At 41.1% G+C, this 12,249-nt stretch overlaps 1 protein-coding gene across 4 annotated transcripts in view; it reads left to right on the top strand.

Annotated features, from left to right (window-relative positions):
- Positions 1-12,249, top strand: part of SUN2 (Sad1 and UNC84 domain containing 2) — a 115,290-nt gene that overhangs the window by 98,071 nt on the left and 4,970 nt on the right. For all 4 annotated transcript variants that reach the window (XM_040359485.1, XM_040359486.1, XM_040359483.1 and 1 more), the window contains exon 18: positions 2,665-2,757. In XM_040359485.1, coding sequence (XP_040215419.1) covers positions 2,665-2,757 — 93 coding nt within the window. The remainder of the gene's footprint in view (positions 1-2,664; positions 2,758-12,249) is intronic.

Below are 12,249 nucleotides of genomic sequence, written 5' to 3'. Positions count from 1 at the left end.
ATTATGTTGAGGTCAGGAGATTGTGAAGGCCATGGCAAAACCTTCAGTTTACGCCTCTTGATGTAATCCCTGTGGATTTTGAGGTGTGTTTAGGATCATTATCCATTTGTAGAAGCCATCCTCTCTTTAAAGCGGATGTGCCACGGGGAAAAAATATTAAAAGACAGCAGCTACAAATACTGCAGCTGCTGACTTTTAATATTAGGACATTTACCTGTCCTGGAGTCCAGCGCTGATCGCAGCAGAGCACGAGCGATCGCTCGTCTCTCTGCTGCTCCCCCCTCCATCCACGCTGAGGGAACCAGGAAGTGAAGCGCTGCGGCTTCACTGCCCGGTTCCCTATGGCGCATGTGCGAATCGCGCTGCGCCCGCCGATTGGCTCACACGCTGTGTGCTGGGAGCCGAGTGTTCCCAGCACACAACGGGCGACAGACGGGAAGTCAGAAAAACCCGTCTTTCGCCCGTAGCGTGTGGCCGGAAGTGGGTGCAAATACCTGTCTTTAGACAGGTGTCTGCACCCCCCCTCCCCCCTGAAAGGTGTCAAATGTGACACCGGAGGGGGGGAGGGTTCCGATCAGCGGGACTCCACTTTAGGGTGGAGAACCGCTTTAACTTCAGATTTTTCACAGATGGCATCAAGTTACCATCCAAAATCTGCTGAAATTTATATTGAATCCATTTTTCCTTCTACTCGTGAAATGTTCCCTGTGCCACTGGCTGCAATACAACCCCAAAGCATGATTGATCCACCCCCATGCTTAACAGTTGGACAGGGGTTCTTTTCATTAAATTCTGTGCCCTTTCTTCTCCAAACGTACCTTTGCTCATTCCAGCCACAAAGTTCTATTTTAACCTCATCGGTCCACAGAACTTGATTCCAAAATGCATCAGGCTTGTCTATATGTTCATTTGCAAAGTTCAAACGCTGATTTTTGTGGTGAGGACGTAGAAGAGGTTTTCTTCTGATGACTCTTCCATGAAGACCATATTTGTACAAGTATCTCTTTATAGTGGAATAGTGTACCACAACTCCAGTGTCTGCCAGATCTTTCTGTAGGGATCGTGCAGTCAAACGTGGGTTTTGAATTGCTTTTCTCACAATCCTGCGAGCTGTTCCGTCTGATATTTTTCTTGGTCTTCCAGATCTTGCTTTAACTTCCACTGTTCCTGATGACTGCCATTTCTTAATTACATTCCGAACAGAGGATATTGACATCTGAAAACGCTTTGCTATCTTCTTATAGCCTTCTCCAGCTTTGTGAGCGTCAACTATTTTCAGTTTCAGTTTTCTAGACAACTGCTTAGAAGAACCCATGGTGCTGATTGTTGGGGCAAGGTCAGATGAGTCTGGGCATTTAAAACCTTTGAGATTGACATCACCTGGTCTTCCCAAACGATGATTGAGAACAATACATGACACTGGCAGGTCTCAGCTTTGCAAAGGGGCAGTGCATGCTATAAATTCTGCAGGGTGCCCAAACTTTTGCAGATGCCATTTTTTTTTTGTTTTCTGTAATTTTGAAAGTGTAAATGATGGAAATAAAATCTAACCTTTTTTCACATATTATAAGAATGTATAATCTGTAATTTGATGCCTTTTGGAGATTTTTCCATCTTTCCTTGGCTTCGTTATGCACATTAATACATATTTTTACCTGGAGTGCCCAAACTTTCGATCCCCACTGTATATGTGTATGTGTATGTATGTGTGTGTGTGTGTGTGTGTGTGTATATGTATGTATATGTGTGTGTGTGTGTGTGTGTATATATATATATATATATATATATATATATATATATATATATATATATATATATATATATATATATATATATATATTCAGGCCAAACCAATGTATTAATAGGTGATTTATTTATTCCAGCTACTGGTAGTGTGGATAGCTCCATTCTACATCATAATTACTTTTGGAAATTCATATTCAGATTGGTTTCACTGGTTATCTATGAAAAATGTATACAAATTATTTATATAAATTTATGATGGGTACCGTATTTATCGGTGTATACCGCGCACTTTTTTCCCCTTAAAATAAGGGGGAAATCGTGGGTGCGCGATATACGCCGATACTCGCTTCCCGCACTGTGTTTGATCGCCGCCGCCGACATATACCGAGCGCAGTACACTTGGGTACACACGGCCAGGCTCAGCTCCCCTCGCGGTCACGCCCTGTGCCGCCTCCTAGCCTTTATGCGAAAGGAGCCGAGCGTGCCCGAGTGTACTGCGCTCGGTATGTGTCGGCAGCGGCGTTCAAACACAGGGCGGGGATCGACTAAGAAACAGCGCGGGAGAAGTGGGTAGGACACCACCAGGGCCGCAGACGGACGCCGGACCGGACAAGGCCGCCGATTGACGCTGGGCAAGACACCGACGAGGGGCATTCAAACTGTAAGTATTTTCTTTTTTTCCTGAAATTTCCCTTCCAGGTTGGGGGTGCGCGCTATACGCCGGGGCGCGCTATACGAAGATAAATACGGTATATTGTAGTTTTAAAAAAATCATTTGTTAATGATGCACTCTGTCACACAATATTATTGTGTATTAATGACACAGTTATAACCAAACTGATCGAAAATGTATCTTTTGAAATGTTTACCTTCCTATCATCCAACTATATAAACATTCTTTTTCTTTTGTCATCATAGGGTTTAGAGGAAGAAACACAGAAAGAAGGTGTTCTTCTTGGAAACTTCACCTACAGTCAAGATGGAGATCCTATTCAGACTTTTCCTATTAAGGTAACAAAAAATAATATCCTCTCCCAATAGTTTGCTTTGTAATCAACTACACAATGAATCAAAGGGCAAGTGTAGGTTTCCTGTTTGAAAAAGTAATTTACTTTTCACTGAAATAATCATGTTTGGTATATTTACAGATGACACGAATAATATATATATATAAAGATGATACAGGAGGTATATAAAATAAGGTTACGTTTATTACTCTAGAACAAAAAACTTGCACTTTTAGGTATGTGCAGCTACCTTCATGTGATGGGACACTGATGCAAAATTTGCTAGGGCTGCCCCAGAGTGCACAATATAACTCCACCCATTCCATGACACACTTTTTGTGCATAGGTGATGGATCTGTTCTCCTGGAGAATTATTTTTATTTTTGTAACCATTCAAATTTGTCTCTGAAGCATCTATCAAGATATGATTACTTGCTGCCCTAGGCTATCTATTTATTAATTTCTAGATCCGGTACCTTCAGTGTGTACCTTGGGGGACTGTATCCGAACCCCACTGTTTGGAACCAGCCTTTAATGTTTGTAATATTATAGTGAATAACTGTTTCTAATTAAAACATGAAAGAAACTGTCAAAACTGTATAGATATTGGAGAGAAAGTCCCAGTGATCCTCTTCAAAAAGGGGTAATCAAACCCACATGCACAAATCTAAATCCGTGTTGAAAAGACATTTACCCATCCGTGATACACCACCACCTTCAAAAATAAACACTTACCAGAAAATAACAATCAAAAACCCTCCGTTTGTCTGGATCAGTTACTTCTCTCATTAAAATATATCTGGGGTTTCCCAACCAGTATCTCAATAATCATTCCATGTGTCTCCACCTTTTGAATGATCTTAAAATCTCATAGAAACAAATGGCCATCATTGCACAACATTCATTGCTTTATTTTGCTTAAAAAAACATATATAAAAATTTCACTCAAATAGTATAGTGCCTTAGGACCGGCAATGAGTCTGTTCAGCGTTCCGAGTAGAGCCTGTGCTCGCTCTTTCGTCTCCAGAAACCAGCTTGCGGTGCAAGCCTCGATTTTGTTCGAGTTGGTGACAGGATGTGACGTTGGCGTTGCCCAGAAGCCTCTATGCGTTTCACACATAGTCATGCGTCATCAGGAAGCTTGTGGTGCCATTTTACTTGAGGTACTATGTGCCCATCTCTTTGCTTTATTAACTTCCTACTCACCCCTTATGCAATTTATTCCAGAAAACTGAAGCATAAACTGCATTTTATGTCCACCTTATGTTCATTCACTATTATACACTGGACATACACTTGCCCTAGAGGGATGGCTGGATAGACTTTACAATCTTAATGTATCCTTCATAATTTATAGACCATTAACCACTTAAGCCCCGGACCATATTGCTGCCTAAAGACCCAAGGGGTTTTTACAGTTCGGGACTGCGTCGCTTTAACAGACAATTGCGCGGTCGTGCGACGTGGCTCCCAAACAAAATTGGCGTCCTTTTTTCCCCACAAATAGAGCTTTCTTTTGGTGGTATTTGATCACCTCTGCTGTTTTTTATTTTTTGCGCTATAAACAAAAATAGAGCGACAATTTTGAAAAAAATGCAATATTTTTTACTTTTTGCTGTAATAAATATCCCCCAAAAACATATATAAAATTTTTTTTTCCTCGGTTTAGGCCGATACGTATTCTTCTACCTATTTTTGTTAAAAAAAATCGCAATAATCGTTTATCGGTTGGTGTGCGCAAAATTTATAGCGTTTACAAAATAGGGGATAGTTTTTTTGCATTTTTATTTTTTTTATTTTTTTTTACTACTAATGGCGGCGATCAGCGATTTTTTTCGTGACTGCGACATTATGGCGGACACTTCGGACAATTTTGACACATTTTTGGGACCATTGTCATTTTCACAGCAAAAAATGCATTTAAATTGCATTCTTTATTGTGAAAATGACAGTTACAGTTTGGGAGTTAAACACAGGGGGCGCTGTAACATTTAGGGATCACTGTGTGTGTGTTTACTAGTGTAGGGGGGTGTGGCTGTAGGAATGACATCATCGATCGGATCTCCCCTATAAAGGGGATCACCCGATCGATGCGCCGCCACAGTGAAGCACGGGGAAGCCGTGTTTACATACGGCTCTCCCCGTTCTTCACCTCCGGGGAGCGATCGCGACGGAGCGGCTAAAAACAAATAGCCGCGCCGTCGTCCCGGATCGCTCCCCGAGCGGACCCGACCTCCGCATGTACCGGGGGGGGGGGGGGGGGTCCCGATCGGACCCCCCACCCACGTCTAGCAGAGGACGTACATGTGCCTGTCCGGGCCATTCTGCTGACGTATATGTACATGAGGAGGTCGGGAAGTGGTTAATAAAACCCCTTTAGTGGTCTTTTTAGATATGCTACTATTAAGAAATACATATATTTTTATCTGTATTTTATTTCACAATTTTTTTTATATATATATATATATATCTTTGTGTGTGTGTGTGTATTATCCTTTCCATATCAGTATTCGTCTTTTATATATTTTTTTATATATATATATATATATATATATATATATATATATATATATATATATATATATAATGTGTGTGAGTGTATGATTTAATTTAATTTAGTTTTAATATAAATTATATATATATATATATATATATATATATATAATGTGTGTGTGTTTCTTAATGGTAGCATATCTAAAATGACTACTAAAGGGGTTTTATTGATGGTCTATAAATTATGAAGAATGCATTAAGATTGTAAATTCTATCCAGCCATCCCTCTAGCGCAAGTGTATGTCCAGTGTATAATGGTGAATGAACATAAGGTGGAGATAAAATGCAGCCTATGCTTCAGTTTTCTGGAATAAAGTGGGTAAGGAGTGAGTAAGAAGTCGATAAGATAAGCAAAAGATGGGCACATAGTACCAGCAACCAAAATGGCGGAAAGCGAACTTCAGGTTTCGCAGAAAGCCGATTGGTTAACTAATTTGCAATAAGGGCATAAATACCTTAAGCAACATGGCGCCACAAGCTTCCTAACAACGCATGACTTGTTCCAAATGTGTAGAGGCTTCTGGGTAACGTCCTGTCCCCAACCTGCACGAAACCGAGGCTTGCACCGCACGCCGGTTCCTGGAAACGGAACAGCGAGCACAGGCTCTATTTGGAACGCTGGATAGACTCCGTGTCGGTCCTAAGTTACTATACTTTGTGAGTGCAATTTTTATATATGTTTTTTTAAGCAAAATAAAGCAAGGAATGTTGCGCAATGATGGCCGTCTGTTTTCTATGAGATTTTAAAATCACTCAAAGGTGGAGACACATGGTATGATTATTGAGATACTGCTTGAGAAACCCCAGATATATTCCAACGAGTAAGTCAGTCAGTCAGTAAGTAACTGATCCAGCCATAAACTGAGCCTTTTTGATTATTGTTTTCTGGTGAGTGTTCATTTTAGAAGGTGGTGGTGTATCACGGATTGGTAGAAGTCTTTTCAACACAGATTTAGATTTGTGCACACGGGTTTGATTACCCATTTTTGAAGATGATCACTGGGACTTCTTATCCAATATCTATACAGTTTTTTACAGTTTCTTTCATGTTTTAATTAATAATGAATGATATATAAATGATGGATGTAATTAGTATTCACTGTCACAGGTATATTTATACATTTTTGGGGTTGGCGCAGTTATTCACTATAATTTTACATTGTTTATCCCATACAATTGGTGGGAAATTTGTGACTGCAGCAGGTCCGACAAATACATTTAAAGAACGCATTAAAAATGTTAAAAACACTTTCTTTTTGTGATGGTGACACAAACTTTGCCCAGCCTATATATGTTTGCTTCGGGTGCTGGATCTTGCATTAGGCGCTCACCTTGGCACAAAGTGCAGCGTGTGTACTTAACCACAGGATGCCATACAGGTCTAGGACCATGGTCCATTCTTATGGTTTCTAGACCCCTCAACAGTATGCCCACTGTGAAGGCTGGACATCCAGCATCATAAAAAAGGTAAGTCCGGTTTTCCCTGTGTATTTACACTATATCTCAGTGTTCTATTGGCAGAGGATTTGGGTGTTCACTTTTATTGTTGCTACCCCCTGCTATTTTGTCTGCATTTTATTGGCACAAACAGTTTAAAATTGGTGTATTTTTTTCTCCTCCTATCCACACCTCCTCCATGGTACCTTCTCGCCTGCTTTTTCCATCAAAAATCCACACAGCATGTTGCTGCACTCCTGCTGCCATCTTCTACAGAAAAGAGACAATAACATGGTCACTGCCTGTGTTCAAGCAGCTCCTATTTCTCGACATGCACAACCACATCCATTTTGCACTTTATATCCGTGAATACCCAACTGGGGATCCACTCACTTAGCAGTGGATGATCACAGGTTCAAGGGAGCTGGAACAAGCAGGCCGAACAGCATGTTTTCCACAGATGACTTGCAGAAATCTCTAACCACTGCTCAGGGTGGTAGCTGTACTCTTGTCCAAGAGCAATGTTCTATATTATTACACTACACTTCTAGAACCTTTGATTTCCAGAAGCCAGAAACACTACACATCCTCTATTCATCCTGACCCAGTTCAGGATTCAGAAACATAACCTCCCTTGCTTCAGGTTATTATGCAGGAAAGTACTGAGGACCCTGATTTTGTAATTTCCCTCCCATGCGTGTAAGGAACCAGCTGCAGCTTCACGCCAAATGCTCTCTATAGTGGACATACTAATTGATGTGGTGCACACTTTGCCTAACACTACCCTATTCTTTACAGCCCAAATAAGTCCCCATGGGAGCTAGAAAAATACTGTTCTAATACATTGTCAGATTGATTGTGCAGTTTATAAGGAGTGGCCCAATGCTGAAAGGATTTTATTCCCCCTAGGCTTTTTGCTGAGATTTAGCCTACGGGAAATGGTTTTAAAAAGAAATAGACTGTTCCCGTGATGGATCCTTGCCATTTCAGTTCTCAATAAACACCTTGCAGTTCTACCCTCTTTTATGACATCTGTTCATAGGCATCTGGAAGCTGTCTTAAAGGTCTTCTTTAGCCTTGCAGGTCTTTCCCTGGAGCAAGCTATTGCTTCTATGTCCTTTTTCTAGACTATATCTAACTGGACAGGACATGCGAATAGAACACATTGACCTGCCTTGGAGAACCCTGCTCACTGTGAACAATTACAGCTGATGCCATCAGAATTGTTGTTTTTGTGCTGCCGCTCTAGAGAATGAAATTCGCCAGGTCTCTAGATTTAAGATTTTATGGCTAAAGCTCTGGTCTGCTGCCTCTGCATGCTTTTTGATTTTATTTGCCTTTTTGAGGAATTCGTTGATAATTTCATCACTGGGGAAAGGGGCTCCTATTCCACAAAAAGAAGCTTAAAGGATCACTAAAGGAATTTTTTTTTTTTTTAGCTAAATAGCTTCCTTTACCTTACTGCAGTCCTGGTTTAATGTCCTTATTGTTCGTTTTTGCTTTGAAGTTGCTGTAATTCTGCTGTGATCTCCACACTTCCTGGTTGTCTGGCTCCTTTTATAACCACAGTATTGGGAGCTTTTCACGATGGTCTAAGCTGTCATTACTGTGTGTCTAAAACTTAACATAACCAATCAGATTCATTTTAAAAACAAAGCACTGCCCTGGATTTGTTTGTTTTTGTTCTGTGTGTCTCTCTAGTTCACAGGAACATGAAACCAGTTTAAAAGTGAAACTAACCTGCAGGCACATTATATGATTGCTTTTTATCTATTTGTAATCATTTTTAAAAGGAATCAGTTAACTTTTATGTCTCTATACCCTGTAAACAGTAATTTCAGCAAAAAAAAAATGTTTCCTTTAGCGACCCTTTAAATGTCCTATTCCTATTCACAAGCCCCTCCCCAGAAACCCTTATCAGCAGAGAGGCATCCCCACTCTTAGTAGTGGGGGGAATGTCTTTTGGCATTTGTGCTAGTCTGCATCCAAGATATCACAGACCTGTGGGTCCAAGTAGTTGTTTCAAAGGGGCACAGAGTTGAGTTTTCATCTCTGCCCCCTCATGTTTTGCCTTCCAATCTGCCAGCTTCAGAATAAAAGAAATCAGATTTAATGACTGCCTTGCACCAGCTTCAGGCACAAGGAGAAATTTTCTATGCAAAATGTTTCAGTCCCAAAAACAAATTATGGCATATGTCCAATACGGGACTTACAATTTCTACACAGATTTGTTTGTGTACCAAAATTTTAGAAGCAGCAAAATCTGTCATTGCTTCTAGGAGACAGGGGAATTTCTGCCATACAAGATACCCATCTAACCATTTCTCCCCAAAATTCCCTCCCCCCACCCCATTTCACTTTCGGATTTTGATGGGTGAAACTAACACTTCCAATATGTAGCACTACCACTCCCAAGTGTTCACAAAAGTGCTTTCTCTACTTTATATAGCAGGTTACCTAGGTGGATTGAATTTCTATATTCTGCTCACCCACACTGTCTGAAGTAGCTGGGTCCAATCTTGGGCATAGCCCAAACAGGATTTTCCTTCCTCAAGAGAAGGTTGCTCAAGTTGGATTAGTATCCCTCAGTTTGCTTCTGCATTCAGAGTTTGGGGCTTGATGACACCCACAGACTTCTGCAATTCAACATGCTCACGACATGGAACAAGCAAATCCAATCCTTGCTTCTGTCCACCCAGATAAAGCTCTCCCTGATTTGGTGTATCTCCAATCCTGCCCTAGAATCTGAAAAGATTGTCCTGCCGTGGATGGTGGTGACAATGGATGCCAGCCTTACAGGCTGGTGTGGAGTTTTACAGGAGTCAAAACTTTCCATCAACATCCTGGAACTGACAGCCATCAAATTAGTTTTAGAACACTAGACCTCCCTTTGCCAAGGTCACCCAGTCAGGGTACAGTCAGACAGTGCCACAGAAAAGGGGCATCAGAAATTGGGCTTCCCTAAAAGAAAAGTCTGATGCTCCCCCGGAGAGAAACTTCTATTCCTGGAGATGGATTAATAACAGGCAGACTTTTTAAGCAGCTATCGCTGTTTAATGTTGGGAAATCCAGATGTAGACATCCTGGCCTCTAGGTTCAAAAACAAACTGAACAGCCAAGCCAAGATTATTGGTGATTACTTGGGCTCAATTCAAACTTGCTCATGCCTTCCCTCCAATGAAGATTCACCCTTGACTGCTGTGCACGATAGAGGAAGAAAGGGTTTCCTGGTGACCTTCATTGTTCCAAACTGGCCCAGTAGAACATGATGACTTCTGGCAGAAGAGCCTGGTCTCTTCCAAACAGAGCAGACCTACTTGTCCAAGGCCCCCTATTCCATCCATGGACAGGGCTGGACTGGGACAAAAATTTGGTCCTGGACTTCATCCAGACTGGCCCACTTTGACAGGTCTCTCCCACAACGGCCGGACAACTCCCGCACCCCACCGGCCACCCAAGCCACCTCTCCCCCTTCACTAGACACTAGCCATTTTACTTTATTAGAGTAGAACGGCCGGTACTGGTACTCTTATAGGCGGTACCAGTGGGATAGCTAGACATTATTTCTCCTGGGGCAAAAATTTAGTTTGGTCCCCCCCCTCATGAGACAAGATTAGGCAGAAGTGAGAAACTCCCAGGCCGCTGTCACTGAAGCCGGCCCACTGAGCCATCGGCCCACCGGGAAACTCCCTGTACTCCCAATGGCCAGTCCATCCCTGTCCATGGATGCTAAAAGCCAGGTCCTAAAGGAGAGGGGTACTTCTGACTGTTGCCACCTTACTCCAACTCCCATAAGATTTACCATCCCACACGGAAGGCTTATTTTGCCTGCCTGGTGTGAGAACATAAAGTTAAGTTGTATCTTGCCAACATCCCCCTTTTATAACTACACCCAGTACCACCTTTTCTCCCATGGGACTTTCAGAGTAACACAAATTTTATATAAAACAGTACATGTTTTATTTATATAAAAACTTTAAAACCTCTTTACATAAAACACTGTTCTGGTATCATGTTACAATCTCCTGGTGACCCAAAAGGCTACAATACCCATTTACCCACTGGCAGGATTAGACAAAACATAAGTATCAACTGTAGAATTTCCTTGATGGTGTGCCCGCTGCCAAGGAAACCCAACACATTTTAAATTTTGTTTCTTGCAAATGTTCATCGGGGAAAGGTACGTAGGTCTATAAAGAAATTATAATGCCTCAAAAAGAATTTCATTACATATTCTTCATCTCTTCTTTATATAAAGGAAACATACTTGCATAATCATATGTCATCACTACATACAAGCCAGAATGATTAAAAGAAGGGGTAATTTCTCCTCAAACCCTCCGATCCCCAGAAACTCACACAGACCACGAATGACCACATGAAAACATACAACTGGTCTGAAAGGCAACCTCTGGGTTGGAAATCTGACAGATGTGAGAATCCCCAATAAAAATAATCAGTAAATAATGTATGCCATAAATAATAAGTAAATGTGTGACCTCCAACCAGATGTGAGCATCTAATTGTTATAACCATAATAATCTTTTAACATGGCAACACATTGAAAAAATTGACAAAAGTAAGAACTATTTGAAGCTGTTGCGTTTGTCGAATCTGTTAATTAAACTGTCACAATGGTTTGATTAATTTGACGCAGGACATTTTAAAGATACCACACCACAAGAAGAGTGTTGCAGTTCTTTATCGAATCCCCCCTAAATATTTTTCCACAAGCAGAGATCCTGTAGAATAAAATGGTGGCAATTGCAATTTTCTGTCACACGATAGTTACACTACGGTTTATCTAATCTATATTTCTTTCTTCAGCTTTAGATATTTCTTAGACCAAAGGGTTGTACCTCAAGGTTATTGGTCCCTGCCAGTAGAAAAGCTGAAACCCAGCCTTACATTTCTCCTCCCACTCTAGGCTAATGTCTGTAGCTAATGGATGGGTGTTCCCTCTGCTCTGAGAAGTTCTTTTTTTCACAATTGTGTTTCATCTTCTAACAAGTGTCGTGTTGATTTGGCTCTAAATCTCTATAGTGACAGCTGCTGTGTAAAACACAATCAATGTTCTTATAATTATTAAACCTCAGTACACAGCGCTCAGCATTTTTTGGGGGGAAATATAATGAGGTTGCATTAGGTAAATAGATGCCAAATCTGTCAAGCCTCAAAATTGCACGCAACTGTAAAATTGTAAAACAATAAATATTTTTAGGTCAATCGTTGAGTTAACTGTGAATTATGGCCCTAGAATTGTTGCCTTCGACGATTCCTAATATGTGTGGTGCACTTGTCGTATGCATTCACATGCCCATCCAACATATGCATTTGCGTTCGTATGTGAGGGGAAGTGGCCTTCAAAATCTTTGGTGGGTGTTTCTAATTTTACACCCTTGCACTTTGCCTTAACAGTTAAAGTACTGGATTTGTTGTTTTCCTGGGCACCTGGTATTTCTTGTTCTGTTTTTTTTTTCCTGCCTTTCTGATAGCTGTGAACCTG

This window comes from Rana temporaria, chromosome 7, assembly GCF_905171775.1.
Source record: "Rana temporaria chromosome 7, aRanTem1.1, whole genome shotgun sequence".
NCBI lineage: Eukaryota > Metazoa > Chordata > Amphibia > Anura > Ranidae > Rana > Rana temporaria.
This window is presented reverse-complemented; position numbering and strand designations above follow the sequence as displayed.